Below are 17,017 nucleotides of genomic sequence, written 5' to 3' on the forward strand. Positions count from 1 at the left end.
CATCTCGTCAGAGCAACAAAAGCACGTTTTCATTCAAATCACAGGAATCGAGTTCATTAGTTTGAGTAATTTAAACAGGCTATGTATAGATTTTCTGATTAATTGGGTGATTAATCCCCAGATTTCTGCGCCCTGCCAGGTTTTCCTTCGCTACAGACATCGCCAGAGGGATGTCGTACCTCCATCAACACAGGATCTGTCACGGCCGACTCAAGTCTCTGAACTGTGTGTTAGACGACCGCTGGGTTTGCAAAATAACAGGTAATAATGGTTTAATTCAAGTAAAAATGGATTCTTCTGTTGTTCTTTCTGCTTCACTGGAGCTGGATCATTCAGAGCTGTTCTCGTGAACAACAACAACACGTCATCATTACACTTCTTTAAATATCAGGAACACAGAATTAATCCCGAACACTGATTGGACAGCTGCCCTTCCTGACGTTGATTGACACGTGGTCTGTCCTGTCAGATTACGGGCTGCAGACGTACCGGAGGGACGATGGGGTGGAGCCTCTTTCCAGCTATCAGCAGAGACTGTTGGAGGTTTACATGCCGCCTGAGTTCCATAACTCCAACATGGAGCCGACGCTGGCGGGAGACGTGTTCAGGTATCAAACACAAAGAGTGACTCTGACTTTCATTATCTTACCTGACTGAACCTGACCTCAGAACCAGGTCTTTTTTGTCCCCACAGTCTGTTATTTTTGCACATAGATTCATAAACAGAGTCTGATTAATCACCCCTGCATGTATTTCCAGTTATTCCATCATTCTGCTGGAGATTGCCACTCGCAGCGACCCTGTCCCAGTAAGTCACAGTCTGATTGGCTGACCACAGCTCCAGCTGCTTAATGTGACCTGCCAGCTGTGTTTTTGTGTACGTTTGTGTAGATGTCACTGGTTAAATAAGGGACAAGTAATTAAATGTCCAAATTTCCAGGCGGAGGAGTCTAACCTGGAGAGCACCTGGTGTCCTCCTCTACCTGAGCTGATCTCCAGTAAAGCCGACAACACCTGCCCCTGTCCTGCAGACTACGTGGAGGTGAGCACTCACCACCTCAATCTAACTAAAAAAACAAATTTCCCTTCTCATCTCTTCTGCTGCCTTTTGTCCTGTGTCTGTTCCCGTAGCTGATCCGGCGGTGTCGCTCTCACAACCCCGTCCACCGGCCCACCTTCGAACAGATCAAGAAGTTTGTTCACCGGGTCAACCCGATCAAAGTCAGCCCGGTGGACATGATGATGAACCTGGTGATGAATCCCTCTGTGATGTCCTGCATCATGTGAACTTTAAAGATATAACTCAGTGACTCTACAGCCACTCTGTGTGTTTCAGATGGAGAAGTACAGTAAACACCTGGAGGTGCTGGTGGCCGAGCGGACTCAAGATCTGATGCACGAGAAACAGAGGACGGACCGGCTGCTGTACAGTACGACACACACATACGCACACATACATACACACCTTTACTGATCAGAGTTATTGATCAGTCCAGCCCTGAAGTTACAGCTGCCAGACACACACAAGATGGGAGGAAACATCTGGACAGAATGACGAAACTGTTGTTTATATAAAGAAGTGCAAGCAGTGTTTAATAATTAAAGTGTTTCAGGAACATTCTGTGGAAAAGCTGGACGACCTTCCTCCTGCATACTCAACAACAGATTGGACTAGACTAGATTAATTAACTAGCACGTTCAGGTTGATAACTTCATGAAAGAAAGACAAACCCAAAGAACTTTCCATTTGCATCCATTCTTTATTTGTTGATGGTGACTTCAGCTCTGTTTCAGTTCATCAAAATAAGAAGTTGTGCATGTCTGTGTTGCAGGTATGCTTCCTAAACAGGTAGCTGATGACCTGCGGCAGGGGAAACCACTACAGGCTCAGAGTTACGTCAGCGCCACCATCTTCTTCAGGTAGGAGAGCTGCGAGTGTCCGTCCACTGCAAGAGGCCGTTAAAAATACGGACAAACAGAAAACTGTTGTTGTGTTTTAGCCGTTTGTTCACGACTTCTGTCTCCACGTAAACTCTGGGATCCTGGCAGGAAGCATGCATTCTCCATCATCTTCTTATTTTTGGACCCAGCACTCTGTAGAACAAAACAAATATTTATAATGTTATGATGTAATATAGTGTGTGTGTGTGTGTGTGTGTGTGTAGTGACATCGTGGGCTTCACGCAGCTCTCCAGCAGCAGCACTCCGTACCAGGTCGTAGACTTCCTCAACAAGCTCTACACCACATTTGACGACATCATTGACAACTACGACGTCTACAAGGTGGAAACCATCGGGGACGCCTGTGAGTCACGCACACACACACACACACACACACACACACACACACACACACACACACACACAGTCGGCGGCGTGTTACTGTCTGTAGGTGACTGGATGTGTTTCCTGGTTCTGCAGACATGGTGGTGTCAGGCGTTCCTCAGGAGAACGGGATCCTTCACGCCGCAGAGATCGCCAGCATGGCTCTGGACCTGGTGGGCGTCTGTCGCACCTTCAGGATCCCCCACAAACCCAACACACAGCTGCAGATACGGGCTGGGATACACTCCGGTACACACACACACACACACATTTTAAACAATATGCACACATTCAAGTCTTTTATTGAACTATTGTAACGTGTGTCTTTGGGTTCAGGTCCGGTCGTTGCCGGGGTCGTTGGGACAAAGATGCCTCGCTACTGCCTGTTTGGAGACACGGTCAACACGGCGTCCAGGATGGAGTCCAACAGTCTGGGTAACGTTTACGTGCACACAACATGTGAAGAGCAAGTCCCAGTCGGTGATTAAAAGTTGGGCAAACCACCAAAGAAACACATGTGGGCCTTCAATAACACAACGTACCTCCATAATAAAAACTTAAAAACACGTGGTGAAATGTTCCTTTATCAACGTGCGGTCGCTGTGTTTCCAGCTCTGAAGATCCAGTGCAGCTCCAGCACCTTCTACCTGCTGGAGGAGATCGGCGGCTACGTGTTGGAGTGCAGAGGAATGCTGCAGGTCAAGGTGAGCCGCCACACCTCGCATCTGAACACTGGGAGCACTGGGAGCACTGGGAGCAGCCCGGTGACGCTCTGCTTCTGTCCGTCTCTAACAGGGGAAAGGCGACATGGTGACTTACTGGTTGGAGGGGAAGAAGATGCCTCTGGTCATCAAGGACGTCGCCGCTGACGCCAAGACCACCAAACACGTCACCATGGAGACGGAGGCGGAGAGAGAAGCGGACCTGTACGCCTCCGTGCCGGGATGTCTGAACCACGACCTGCTCAAGGATCAGACCTGAACCCCTACAACTGTTTGTTTAATGTCTGATGTGATTTCTGCTTCAGTGTTTGTTGACAGTTTGCCTGTAACGTTCACAACATGTTGCATGTTTGCAGTTTAATGTAATTCATTAGACAGAGAGGTGAGTTTTAGTGGCAGGTGTTCACGATGACACAGGCCTGCAGAAGACACCAGATTTTAATCATAGCTGATTTGATCAGATGTTGAAGAAACATTCCTGTTTTCTGCCTCCTGAAAGTCAAAGTTAGCAGAATATCCTCCTCTGCTGCACATAAACAGACACATTTGTGATAATGTCATCTAGAAGTTCATTAGTCAGGAGCTGAGGTAACACACCTGCTGGGCTCTGACCAGGTGAATCAAACATGTGCTTCATATCATCCAGTATTTGTTCTTTAAATTCAGCCATTGATTTTTGTACAGTGCAGACTGAGTTTACTTGTTATAAACTAACTAATATCTTCCTTGTTCGTCTCTTTGCTCCACAGTCTGTGACTAAATGTAATTAAGTTAAAAAGAAGTCTGTGTTGTTTCTGTTGTTGTTTCAGGCCGTCGTGTTTACAGATTAAATGTTCCTACAACAAGACGTTAAATAAACTAAAGTATTGAAAATACCAAATAAATTTAAATGAAACAGTTCTGCCTCCTCTGGACTCTTCAGTTTGGTTCTGGTCCGATCTACACTCAGACAGCTGAGCTGGCGTCGATGTGTTGTATGAATATTCATGTTACACCATCAAGCAGATGAAGGGATTTGTTGACCTGTTAGCAGCCAAGATGGCCGACATGACAACAGACCAGAGGAGGAGGAAGAGGAGGACCTGAGGGAAAAGAAGTGGAGCGATTCTGAAGCATTTTATAAAACCCTGCAGATGTCACTTCTTCACACTCGGTTTATAATAACCAGCTTAATTTCTGTATCTTCGACTTCACGGCAGCATGTGAGAAACTGGCCGCTCCAGGCTTCCATAGTGTGTTTGTCTGTTGGTCACTCATAATATTTAGACATGTGATTAACTGACGAGCTCTTCAGCATGAGTGTGTGTGTTGTGTTGTGTGGGCTCATCTGCAGGGGAGGTCTGAACACAGCTGCAGACGGCAGCTTCGTTTTCCTTTCATAACACAACACACACACACACACACTCACACACACACAGATATGTAATCAATCCGAACCTTTCTGTCCGTTAACGAGCTGGAACTCTTTGGTCCTGAATGTTTTGCTGTAACACACTGATGAGGTCCAATCAGAGCAGAGCTGGGTTTTAATTACAGATGAGAGAAAAGTGTGTGTGTGTGTGTGTGTGTGTGTTTGAAGTGTTTTTAATAGAATGAGTGCTCACCTCAAGAGCCTCTCTCTCTCTCTCTCTCATTCACTGTTTAGCTCGCTCGCCCGCTCTCATCTACCCATTCTGTTGAGAACATTTACATATGTGAGGACACACACACACACACACATCAAACAGCCTTCGAACAAAACACAGCCGCGTGTGTGTCTGAGCTGTTAGTTACTGAATACATCAGAGCGCGCACACGCACGCACACACATTTCCATTCATATCTGTGGTTATTGTTCAGAACCAGTCCAACAGTAAACAGCCAATCAGAGAGCAGAACATGATCAACTGAAGTCTTTAATATGGAGGTGAATCACAGAGAAGTGTAAAAAATATAAATCTAATTAAATTAAATAAACAGCTCATTATCACAACGTTAATGTTCTGATCAGAGGAAACCAGACGGGATCGTTTCGGTTCACATATCTGATGAAACATCGCAATATATTTTTGAAAACTCATATTTAAGAGGTTATAACAACCAAACGTGACACATCAGAGCCACAGCAGATATATTGTACCCATAATTCCTTGTGTCTGCGGTCTGACATTCACGTCTCTGTGCAGTGATTTGTTTGGACGGACTTCTTTGTTTGTTCCCATGTTTTCAGGTCAGATCCTGTCGGGCGGGAAGCTTCTGGAGGTCCGGTAGGTCCAGTCCAACAACCTGATCCAGCAGGTCTGAAGAGGTCTGAAGTCCAGGAGGGTTTCAACAGTCCGTCAGCCTGAGTCAGAAGAGAGACAGAGGACAATGATTGAACATCAACAGAGAAAATCAGCAGCACGTCACGACAATGAAACCATATTTAGTTGCAGTCTTATTAAAATCATTCACCTGGTGTCTGGTCAGTGCAGAGACTCTCACCTGTGTCAGCAGGACTACCTGGGTTCAGTCCTGCTGCAGGAGGCCGGTCCTCTTCTCCAGCAGCCAGTGAGATGCGACCCTGCTAGCGTAGATCACATAAGACCAGGACAAGACCACGACTGCCAGCAAGACCTGAAGACCGAGACGAGAGGCGAGAGGACAGTCAGTCAGTTTGAGTTGATGTGGTTCAAACTGAGGAGCGTCGTGCGGTTCTGAACACTGGGTCATCTGGACCGAACCTTGTCTTCTTCATTAATCACTGTTTGTTTTATTAAATGGTGGAAAATGATCTGAGTCCTCAAAGGTCCTCAGGCCAGAACAGATTCACACGTCACAGGCAGGAGTCACCCAACACTCAGACTGATTGATTGATTGATTGATTACCAGGATATTTGGCAGAGAATCAAAGTTTAGATCCATCATGGCAGCTCTGCATTAACAGACGCTGTGAGGAAGACAGAGATCCTCACAGACGTCTCTTCAGTTTCATAACAGCAGATTTAAACTGAAATATCATAAAGCTACCTGGTAGAGTATTGACGTCAGGCTGGAGGTATCGATTATTGTGGAGGTTCATCGAGTGATCTGATCAGAAACATTGTGTCCTTCTCATTAAATGACTTTTACATAAAGAGCAGCAGTGAGTTCAATGAAACTCAACAAACAGTTCAGTGTTTAAAGTTAATAAAGTGTTCAGTGTGTCTGATCGATCCTGATGTGTCTGATAATTATGTATCAATATTGATCTGTTTAACAGTGTGACGTCACCATCTTCATCTTCATCTCAATCTACTGTAAGTGACATGTAAACCTGTTGAGCTAGCTGGAGGCTAGCTAACTGTTAGCCGCCAGCTCAGCCAGGTGCATTTCCGGTGGCTGTTAGTAAGTGTAACCAGTGCAGGTGTAGAGAGTATACCGCAGAGTAGATCCTGTCCACGGTCCGACGGCTCAACATCTCCATCTTCTCATTTAACTCGGACTGAACCCGCTCTGTTTGTTTACACCACTTCTTCTTCTTCTTCTTCTTCTTCTTCTTCTTCTTCTTCTTGTTTACTTCCGGCGGTTGGACGTCTGCTCCAAAAGCGCAGTGCCGCCATCTTGTGTTTCGGAGTGTCGGTGCCACAGATTCAGTTCTAACCACTAAATTAACGATCGATAAACGTTTTACACGTCAGTCGCTTTTCTCTAATACGTTTCCTGTCCTGTTCCCCTGCGTCACGATCAATAATGAACAGTAAGACAGACTCTGTCGTCAGGGAGCGGTTGGGCCGTCAGGGGGCAGCACTGACAACATGGCCGCTGCATCTGGAGAGAAAACAGAATTATTTTTATTTTTATTCTTTTGCAAACTTTATTTATAGGAAAATATTCAATAAGAATAACAATTTGCATTCCATAAAACGATATAAACACACTCAAAACAGCAAGACATTATGAATAAAAAGATATTAAAATAAATACAATTAACCGTCATGCAACTGATAAATGTTGACATATTTTTATGTTTTTTGTTTGACTTGACCAGCAATAATCATTAAATCAGAGAGATGACTCACTTTACTTCTTTCAGGAAACCTAAACACAAATAGTGAAAAGTACATTTACTTAGTACTTACACACAATTTTGAGATACTACTGCTTTATTTTATTATTTACACTTCTGCTAATAATCCACCACCAGAGGTGTGGTGAAATATTATATCGTTAAAGTAATTCATGGTTTATAAATACTTAAAAAAATATGTAGAGAGACGCAAAACAACTGTTCCCTGACCGGGAATCGAACCCGGGCCGCGGCGGTGAGAGCGCCGAATCCTAACCACTAGACCACCAGGGAGGGGTGACATATCAGCGATAGTTCGTGGGTCATGAAGAGTTGTTTCTGTTTTATATCGTCATAAATTGAATATTTTTGGTTTTGGACAATGATCCAACTTGTGAAGACAACAAGTTGTGACGTTGAAGAAATTCAACTCCTACATTATTAATTATTATTAGTTATTGTTTATGTATTTTATGTTATCTTGTATTTATGATGCACTTTATATTAGAACCAGAACCAGAATCGCTTCTGTTGCCAAGTAAGTTTTCACATACGAAGAATTTGCTTTGCTCTGTAGACACAAAACAACAAACGCAAGTAAAAATAATTAAAAGACATACAAAATATAACTAGAGATAGATATGATGACTGAAGTGTAATAATTCCTGATAGGCTGTAACATGTAACTAACGGTTACAGAACAGTAACAACAACATACGTTAGGGGGCAGCAGTCCGCCATCTTGGTACCTGTCGACCTGAATCAGAGAATAAGAAGAAAAAGCCATCTTTCTCCTTCCAGCTGTGTGTAGCTACGATCCGGGCGACACCACTCGACACATATGTCTCGGTTTCTAACGCGAGTACGGGTGTAAACGGACCGGAGCCGCGGAGCCCGGAGGACGGGGAGCCTCGCTGACGGCGGATGCCGCTCACGGTGCGGAACTCTGCCCGGAGGAGGAGAAAACACCCGGATGAGAAGCTCCCGGAGCGACCCGGGGAGTCTACCGCTACTGCTCAGGCACGGGAAGCTAAGTGTGTTAGCATGCTCAGAAGCTAGAATAGGTGACAGAAAGCTTTAAGAGCTAAACGTTTTCTCATCGAGCTGCGGTGTGAACTATCCTGATGTTTGTCGGTGTGTGAAAGTATTGGATAAAAATATCGATTATCGTGTTTGAAACGGGCAGAGAAGACGATGCTACATGCTAGAAACGATCCCACTCTGTTATTCGGGGTTAGCATGCTAGTAGCAGCTAGCCGTGACAGAACTGTAGACTCGTTTTCTGCTGCAGGTTTTGGTTTGAGCTGTGAACTGTCAGAGACGAACCGCAGGAGACTGGAGACAAAGCGTGTGACAGAACAGAGGGGGAGCTGTGAATCTGGAGGTAGCATGTTAGCATAGCTCTCTGTTAGCTTGTTTGGTCAATGAAACACGGTCAGAAGACCAACAAACCTGCCTGATGATCGAAGCTGAGGCTTCAGTGCACAGGTCACTGCTTCACAGGTCGTTTACACAGTGTTGTGTTGATCGTAAAACAAGCAGTTCACGTTTAAAGGTTTTTAAAGTCTCATAAATATTCCGGAGACACAACGAGGAAGTACAGTGTTGTCAGGTTTCACGCCATGATGTGAAAGTTAGTCTCAAGCTGTAACACAAGTGATGATAAACACTGAGACCTGTCTGTTGAAGTCTGACTTCATCTTCCTGTCTGTCCATGTTCAGGTGATGGCGCCCACACGGATGAAGCTGCGTGTGCGTCGGCGTGATAATGCGGCCGGAGGTTCAGGTGCTGCAGCAGGAGGCGGTCAGCCGGAGGAAGAGGAGGAGAGGAGCCGAGAGAGCAGTGGTCGCAGCAGCAGGAGGAAGAACACCAACAACACGCCGACTACAGCTGCTGCTGCCTCCTCTTCATCGCCTCCCTCCTCCTCGGCCGCAGCCTCGGCGCGGGCAGTGATGGCGGCAGAGGATGCGTCACCTGACTCCAAGTGCCCGATCTGCCTGGACCGCTTCAACAACCTGGCGTACCTGGACCGCTGCCTGCACCGCTTCTGCTTCCCCTGCATCCAGGAGTGGTCGCACAACAAGGCCGAGTGTCCGCTCTGCAAGCAGCCCTTCGCCTCCATCTTGCACTCGGTCCGCGCTGAGGATGACTTCAAGGAGTACACGCTGCGTCCGCCGCCAGCCAACAGCAGCGTCGCTGCCACTGTTGCAATGGTGGCGGCGATGGCTTCGGCGGCGAGGAGCAACCACCAGATGAGGCTGATGCTGAGGAGGCACAGAGGAGCAGATGGAGGAGAGACTACCACACAGAGACGCAGGAGGGAGAGGGGAGGAAGAGGAAGGGGAGGCAGCAGGGTGGGGGAGAGGACGGGGGTGTGGGAATGGTACCTGGACACTCCCCCACTCACTCTCCCTCCTCTTCCTCACCATCCCACCGTCTCTCCGGTGGTTGCAGAGGACAGTGAGGAGGGAGAAGACCTGGAGGAGCAGACGATGAGGGGAGGGGCTGCCCTGGCGGAGCGGGGGGTGATATTTGAGGGACTGACGGGGCTCGGGGGAGCGGCGGAACCTACGGCCCCCACTGACCGGGCCTCACGGCGGCTGATGACTCGACTGGCGGCGAGGCAGCGGCTGCAGCGAGAAGGTGGAACTGTCCGGCGGCTGAGGGAAAGAGAGACGGTGGCATTCCGTCGGACCCTCTACCGCAGTGGTATACGAGTCCATGGCGTCGCCGGGATCGGTAACCAGGGGCAGCAGCAGCGTGACATCACAGCAGAGAGCTTCCGCAGGAACCCTGTCCACCTGAACAGGCTCCGCCCCTGGTTGCAGCGGGAGCTCACAGTGCTGTACGGCGCTCATGGCTCGCTGGTCGACATCGTCCAGCGTATCATCATGGCACGGCTCGCCCGCCACGGCTTGGAGGACACGCCTACAATAGAAGAAGAGCTCCGACCCTTCCTATTGGCCCGCACCGATCACTTCCTGCATGAGCTGGTCAGCTATGCACGCTCGCCGCTCAGCCTGGAGAACTACGACCTGCAGGCGGTGTACGAGCCGCCAGCCGAGGCCATGGAGGTGGACGGGACGAGCAGCTCCTCTGACAGCAGCTCCGTCATCGCCATCTCTGAGGGTGATGAGGAGGAGAGGCGGCGGGGAGGAGGAGAGTCGGGGGAGAGGCTGCTGGGGAGGGCGGGAGGCGTTCATGATGACATCATCCAAACTGGAAGCTCCCTCAGCCTGTCAGCCTGGGATGACGAGACTCCAGGCCCCTCCTACTCCACCGCCGAGCCCTCGTGTTCGCTCGCCTCGCTGTCATTCAGCCCCGCCCCCCAGGAGACAGCCAATGAGGGAGGAGAGAAGCGTGAGGAGGAGGGAGAGGAGGAGTGTCTGATTGTTGGTTACAAGAAGCCGATAGCGGAGCGGACTCCTGAACTGGTACAGCTCTCCTCTGACACCGAGGAGGAAGAGGAGAAGAAGAAGAAGAAGACGGAGGAGGAGGAAGAGGGAAACACGGCTGAGAAGCTTCCTCTCCTCCCCCCCACCACCCCCCCTCTCTCTTACTTACCCATAATCCCTCCCTCTACTTCAGGCGCCTACAGAGACGAACAGGACGACAAGCCGCAGGAGAAAGATAGCGAGGTGGGCGAACACCGCTCACGTGCACGCTCCTGGTCGGGCAGCTCGGGAAGAAGCAGGAACTCTGTGTGCACGCTCAGCCCAGCGTCTCCCGGGCAGAGCGAGGGGCGGCGAGAGAGAGGGAGCTGGCGAGACGGAAAGCAGTGTGCCGGTGAGGCAGCGAAGGAGAAGAGGAGGAGGAAGAGGAGCCGAAGAGGGCGGGAGAGGAGCGGCGACAGACTGAAGAAGAGTGGCACCCTGTATAACCCAAACCGCTCCATTTATCCCGCCATGATGCGTCAACGCTCCCACTCCCCCTCGCCGTTTCACTCCAGCGTGGAGTCTGGCTCGCCGCTGCCACCCAGCCCGCCTGACTCCGGCTGGGAGTATCGCTGTTCCCAGGTCTCCCCCCTCACCTCCTCTGTCTCCTCCCCCTCCCGCTCCTCCTCCTCGTCGCAGCTCTGCTCCTCTCCACAGACGCCACCGACGCCGTCGCTGTCCCCCGGTGGCCACGGCAACGCTCACCACGGAGAAAAACCCGGCGGGAAGAGGAAGTACAAAAGCCGCCATCTGGACAGCAACGACAAGGATCCCACGTGGAGGCCGAGCAGCAGTCATCGCAAGGAGAAGAGGAGGGAGCGGAGGGAGAAGGAGAGGAAGAGGAGGCGGAGAGACGAAGGGAGGAGGAGAGGCAGGCAGAGGAGGGACACAGGTGGAGACAGGTGAGTTCAGACGAGATCTTCTTTACACAAAACAAAACATCGTGTCATGACGTGTATCCAACATGAACGTCTTGGTTTCCTGTGTGTCGTCCAGCAGCAGGAGGAGCCGAGACGACCGGAGTCCCAGCGTGGAGATCATCTATGAGGGCACCATCACCTCCAGCGCCACGCAACCGCCCGCCAGGAAACGACGCAGGAAACGTCACCGCAGGACTCAACAGAGCAGGTGAAGCATGTCGCCGTCACGCAGCCGGCAGAAAAAGCAAACAAGGAAACTCTCAGTTTCCTGAGGAGACGTTAGATCCCTGATGCTTTCAGTGCTGTTTGGTCGTCTATAAACTGAGACGTCCTCTGAACTCTTTGTCATCTCACACAGAGAGCGACCTGGTGTAACGAGCATTCACCTTTAAGCTTTAACTCCACAAAGTAAACCTTTTGTTGATTCATCTTCTCCACAAGACGACTTTCCACCACAGTTAAAACATGTGACATCACGTTAAACTGAAAGTGAACTTAGTCCAAACTATTGAACCGTGAGTCATCATACGATGGATCCAACCTGCAGCTCAGAGGTTGAACTGTGTGCAGTTGTAGAAACAGCCAGCAGAGGGCGACCAGCCGCCACCTGTTACCATGAACAAGAAGAAAGAAGAGCAACACAAAACATTTCACCAGATTCATGTTGCTGATTGGCCATAATTTAATCTAAGACCTGAATCTGTCTCCTCAAAACAAAAAATACTTTTAGGCACCCTGGATCCCTGGTTTTCTCTAAGAAAAGCCAGAAAGTGACATATTCCTGTATTAACTGTCTCCCTCTCTCTGTCTGTCTCTCAGTTCTCCGGTCATCATCACCCTCGACAGCGACAGCAGCCACGACGACGTCAACACCAAGAACAACCACAGCAGCAGCAGCAGTCCGCTCAGCAGCCAGCAGACGGTCGACTTCTCAGACCTTCCTCCTCTCCCATTGGTTCACTCTGCCGGCGTGGGCGAAGCCTTGAATGCAGAGATCGGCGAGCTTCCCGTCGACATCCTGGACCGTGGATCCGACGGGTCGGAGACCGAGCCGGTGGGCCAGTGTGGGGCTGCGGGTCCCATCGCTATTGACAACAGCGACAACAGTGAGCAGGAGGTGGACGTGGAAAATGTCGACTCAGTGCTGGAGTCGGATGATGATAAAGGACCAATCAGAACAGCTGATACTAACACAACCACTGCTGTCACTCAGAGAGAGGCGGGGACTGTGGGCGGACACACAACTAGCCAGAACGATTCTGCCTCCACCACAACAAATCTGGTTCCCAAAAGAAACTCTGAGGGCTCTGACAGCCGTCTGCTGGCTTCCATCCTCAACGACCTGAAGGGAATCTCTGCCCCTAAATGTGATCTTTCCTTGAACCTCGAGTCTAATTCATCATCCGACACCAGGAGGAAGAGTTTCAGGGATCAGTGTGAGGTCACTCAGGCTCGTTTACACCAGGACGGCTGGTCGGCTGAGACGAGTCCTGATTTACCTGAGGAGCGGCAGTGTAACGACAACACAGACCAAAACCTGGGCTTTGACTTGTCAGCGTTTCAAACCTCCATCCCTCCACTTCCTCTTCTCGAGCGATCGAAGGAGTGTCGGGTCAGAGAGGAGGGCAGAGACCTCCCCCCACTCCTGAAACAGGCCAGTCCTGTTCGCTCTTACAACAGAAACACGCCGCCGCCATTAAAACACAAGGATGCTGGGAGTCCACACCTGTTAACCATTTCTCCCATTGACCTGTGCTCACCTCACGGCTCCGACGCCGACCCAGTCGGTGAAAATTCTCATGCTGACCTCAATTCAAATCCCACCATCTCCCCCATTGACTCTCATTTAGGGGCTGAGCTGCCTAAAGACAACCAGGCTATCCCCCCCATCTCAACGCTGAAGAGACATTTCACCAGCTCGTTGGCGCTGAGAGGAGCTCTGGCCTCAGCTCCACCCATTGACTCCCATCCACCTGCTCCATCTAAAGCAGGAGCATTCCATTCCATGAGTCACAAACCTCCCGCTGATTCCCATCCTCTTTCTGATAGGAGAGCCGACTGCTTACCACGTCTGGACTTCAACGCCTTTCATTCTCCAAAGTTACATTCCGGCCTTGAAAGCACAAAAACAATGTCTTCAGCTATTGACTTGCATCCTGTGAATTCTTTACCGGCTGTGGATTTCCATTCGGCCAACACCAGCTGGTGGAAAGACAAGCCGGCTCACACTGACTCTACCTCCAGAGGTCACAGGAATAAGACTCCCAGCCCAGATTCCTGTCGAGCACCTGCTGACCTCCGTCCTAACAGCAGGGGTTCTGCTGAAGGAGCTCCGGCAGGTCGTGATGTTTTCTCAGGAGCCAACTGTAACAACACTTCACCCCCTGTTTTTGCTCCTCCCACTGATCCCAGGACTCGATATCCCTCCTCACCTGTTCACTCCTTCTCTTCTAGTCAAAGAGAGACCTTGTCAGAAAAGCTTTCCCCCCCTGGAAACCCCAAATGTCCCGATGACCTCCACCCCTCCAACGCAGCTCCAGAAGGACTGACGGACAATAAAGCCTCGCCCGTAGTCAACCACGAGGAGCGACTGCCTAACGCTCACCTGCCTCCCGTTGATTTGCATCGTACAAGTCTTGTGCCGCCTGCCAATGATCAATCTTGCTTTGTCAGCACCGTGGAGCCCTTGAACCACACAGCCTTACCATCCTCTACCTTCAGAACATCACATAGAAAGTGCGGCTCGCGGTCCGAGTCGACCATTGAGTCCCACTCAAAACTTCTCCGCCCCGCTGACTCCGATTCAAAAGCTCACAACCACTTTGTGTCCAGCGCCGACCCACAGTTCCCCGTTCACGCCTGTTCCAATCACAACACCTCCGTCGACTCCGAGCGTGAACCTCAGCCAACCGTCGACGCTCACTCAAAAAACCCTCACAGAGACTTTCATCTCCCGGCAGACAATCACATCGCGTCTTCCCTCCAGAACTCAAACTCCTCCACCGACAGCCAATCAGAGTCTTCGTCGGCCGTCGACGAACACTCGACCGGCGGCGTCTGGAACACACACACACACACACGCCTGACATGAAGAGATTTAAAATGTTTTAAGGACTTTATGGATAAAATATAAAGAACGAAGTGCTGTTTTTTTTTTTTTTTTTTAATCTCCTGTTGTTATTTGTGTTTGTTTATAAGATAAATTGTTCATTTTAAGATGTAACCTCTTTCATCCCTGTGGCTGAGATCATGAAGCCGTTTGCTGTGTTTGTACGTAAGAACGTATTTTAAACTATTGTTTCCCAACGTGACTGGTAGTTTGTTTCTCTGGGACGAAGAGGAACACAGACGGATCAATATATCAGGTCATCAGTACGAACAATAATGCAAATTAAAGAGTTAAATTTAGGTTTGAACAAGAGCATAATATGAAATGATGATGTTTGAAATTGATTTTGGAATGAAAACATGTTTGATTTTGTTGATATGGTGATAATGATTATTGATGAGTGATGAGTGATCCCAGCCACCTCTGGACGAGACACACGGAAATATTTATGCCCACAAACTTAAACAGGCCAAAACAAACATTAAAGGACTATTCCAGAGTGAATCCTGTTTCCTCCTGTTTGTCAGTCAAATGCAGAATAAAGATGTGGTGTAAGAAATGAAGGTGATATTAGTGTGATATTGATATAAATTGATCCAGGACACAGGTCACCACAATTTCACCAGACTCCCTTTACAAATCAGCTAATTTAAGTAGTTGAGTAGCGTAAAGCTTTATACCCATTATGAAACTGTGTCTCTGACAGATTCTGACTCATTGTGTCCTTGTTGTAAATTCAGCATTAAATCTTTCAGCTGAAGTTGTTTGTCTCCTTGTAAAAAGTGTCAGTTTGTGGCAGCATGTCTGTACCAGCCTGTCTGCATTTACACTCCATTTATGAGAGAAGAAACATGTTATTGATCTGAACATGTCACATGTTACAAAGACACTAAACAGTAACAATATAGGCGACTTCTTTGTCCCCGTGGAGAAAGTCCCCAGACTCCCTTAACAAATGTGTCAGTTTAGTGAGTTGTTGAGTTGGAGACACTTTACAGTTCTGAGATTCGCTGTTGGTCAGTGACGGAGGAATTCAGGAAGATTCAGACTGGAATGATTCTTTAAAAATGCGTTTCATCCAAGTTTTATATGTCTGAGGAAACAAATCAGTCCTGAGGAGATGTTTACCCAGATGGACAGCTTGTGTTTTGGTAAACTTAAAGCCACACTGATCTTCATCGCGACTTTTCATATTTAACTTCAGCTCTGTAGATTTGTGTTGCAGTTTGTTGTTCTCACCACCAGGTGGAGTCTTCACCTCCCTCTTCCTCTCTCCTCCCTGGTCCTTCTTCTCTCTTTACTTCCACTCTTCAACGTCCTTCACTTCCTCCTCCTCGCTCCTCGCGGCGTCCTTTTCCTCCTCCTCTCCCGCCCTCAGAGGAAGAATCACTAAGAGGGATAATGAGCCTCGAGGGAGGCGCAGAGACGGAGCGGCTCTCCCACACTAATTAAGACTATCAGGGTTCGATTAAACGGCTGTTAAACACACACTGCGGTGGATCAATGCCAAGTCCTGACTCTAGTCGGAGGGAGTAAAGAAATGGACGAAGGAGGCGGTCGTGAACAGTGATGGTACGAGAATGACGATAATAAAACTGAACCGATCCTTTCAGTCCACAACGAAACTGAAAAGATAAAATGAACGCAGACAAGTCATCATGTCTCAATTACAAATCATTTTAACCACGACTCGAGTCGACTTCGGCCCAGATGGACACGAGGTCCTCGTCCAGTCGACGACCCAAAACCTCCTGATGAGAAGATTTTGGACGTTCTGGTGATTCGTTCATGACATGACAACTTTTGTCACTTTTCCTGAGAACAAACAAAAACATAAAGATTGAGCAGACGTCGACAACAGAGATAAATGATTGAGCACTGAGACGCTGGCCGATGTAAACACAGTGAGGCGGACTGTGTGTTTACGTCTTTGATGCTCTCACAGTGTTTACTACGAGTTGTCGACCTCCTTATCTTCACCATCCTGTTGCTGCTGTTTACGTTCAACCCAATGCAAATTAAATAAAAATGTACATGTGTATATACATGACTGTATATATGTTTTATGTTTGTGTCGTATGAAGCAGCAATAAATATTTTTGTATTGTTCAGAATGACATGACAGTTATTAATAAGTTGATAATTATTATTTTGTTTCATGTTTTCCCAAATTTTATCTCAAATGTTTCAAGCAATTATTTTTTTTTTTTTTACACCCAATTAAATATTGAATAACTCTGAAGTCATTACTGGAAACTTCAAACTAATAATAAAACCCACTAATCTACACAACCTGACTTTTATCACGTGTTTTATAACTGTATTGTTTCATTTATGTGTGTTTACTACATCATCAATATTCATTGTTTTTTTTTACCTACCATATAATGTTTATTACTATAACTATATTTTATATCATCAACTATCTAACATTTATATCATCTATTATCTGTTTTTATTGTTTATTATTTCAATCACACAGATTGCATTGTACTGATGT

The 17,017-nt window shown here is 48.2% G+C and overlaps 2 protein-coding genes, 1 long non-coding RNA gene and 1 other non-coding gene across 9 annotated transcripts in view; 2 read left to right on the forward strand and 2 right to left on the reverse strand.

The window, feature by feature from the left end:
* LOC119026690 (atrial natriuretic peptide receptor 1-like) overlaps window positions 1–3,945 on the forward strand; it is a 20,611-nt gene extending 16,666 nt beyond the window's left edge. Inside the window, exons 14-25 of one of the 2 annotated variants that reach the window (XM_037111168.1) lie at window positions 140–261; window positions 470–608; window positions 760–808; window positions 941–1,042; window positions 1,132–1,251; window positions 1,337–1,430; window positions 1,833–1,920; window positions 2,166–2,305; window positions 2,422–2,574; window positions 2,662–2,760; window positions 2,938–3,029; window positions 3,121–3,945. In XM_037111168.1, coding sequence (XP_036967063.1) covers window positions 140–261; window positions 470–608; window positions 760–808; window positions 941–1,042; window positions 1,132–1,251; window positions 1,337–1,430; window positions 1,833–1,920; window positions 2,166–2,305; window positions 2,422–2,574; window positions 2,662–2,760; window positions 2,938–3,029; window positions 3,121–3,306 — 1,384 coding nt within the window. In that variant the 3' untranslated portion in view covers window positions 3,307–3,945. The remainder of the gene's footprint in view (window positions 1–139; window positions 262–469; window positions 609–759; window positions 809–940; window positions 1,043–1,131; window positions 1,252–1,336; window positions 1,431–1,832; window positions 1,921–2,165; window positions 2,306–2,421; window positions 2,575–2,661; window positions 2,761–2,937; window positions 3,030–3,120) is intronic. The other variant, XM_037111169.1, reaches the window with a different exon arrangement.
* On the reverse strand, window positions 2,080–7,911 carry LOC119026757. The gene is made up of 5 exons (XR_005077221.1): window positions 7,772–7,911; window positions 6,427–6,815; window positions 5,511–5,642; window positions 4,652–5,370; window positions 2,080–2,094 (listed from the first exon to the last, which is right to left on the reverse strand). It is a non-coding gene; the product is annotated as an uncharacterized LOC119026757 (long non-coding RNA).
* Window positions 7,276–7,347, reverse strand: trnae-cuc. Its single transcript has one exon. It is a non-coding gene; the product is annotated as a tRNA-Glu (tRNA).
* A 27-nt stretch (window positions 7,912–7,938) lies between the features above and the next one.
* Window positions 7,939–15,280, forward strand: LOC119026681. Of its 5 annotated transcripts, none has more exons than XM_037111144.1 (4): window positions 7,939–8,073; window positions 8,776–11,390; window positions 11,485–11,616; window positions 12,228–15,080. In XM_037111144.1, the coding sequence occupies exons 1-4, from the start codon at window positions 7,978–7,980 to the stop codon at window positions 14,497–14,499; spliced, it is 5,115 nt and encodes a 1,704-aa protein (XP_036967039.1). In that variant the 5' UTR covers window positions 7,939–7,977; the 3' UTR covers window positions 14,500–15,080. The 5 variants fall into 5 exon arrangements, with proteins under 5 accessions (XP_036967039.1, XP_036967040.1, XP_036967043.1 ...); XM_037111145.1 differs by having other exon boundaries at window positions 11,488–11,616; XM_037111148.1 differs by having other exon boundaries at window positions 7,956–8,087; window positions 12,228–15,280.
* Window positions 15,281–17,017: the final 1,737 nt, after the last annotated feature.

The sequence above is a fragment of the Acanthopagrus latus genome, chromosome 10 (genome assembly GCF_904848185.1).
Source record: "Acanthopagrus latus isolate v.2019 chromosome 10, fAcaLat1.1, whole genome shotgun sequence".
NCBI lineage: Eukaryota > Metazoa > Chordata > Actinopteri > Spariformes > Sparidae > Acanthopagrus > Acanthopagrus latus.

Excerpts from the sequence above, each read along its gene's own strand:
- LOC119026681 (XM_037111144.1), top strand. The coding sequence starts at position 7,978 with ATGCCGCTCACGGTGCGGAACTCTGCCCGGAGGAGGAGAAAACACCCG. Across the intron at positions 11,391-11,484 it reads AGGGACACAGGTGGAGACAG|CAGCAGGAGGAGCCGAGACG; the intron begins GTGAGTTCAGAC and ends TGTGTCGTCCAG. Across the intron at positions 11,617-12,227 it reads CGCAGGACTCAACAGAGCAG|TTCTCCGGTCATCATCACCC; the intron begins GTGAAGCATGTC and ends TCTGTCTCTCAG.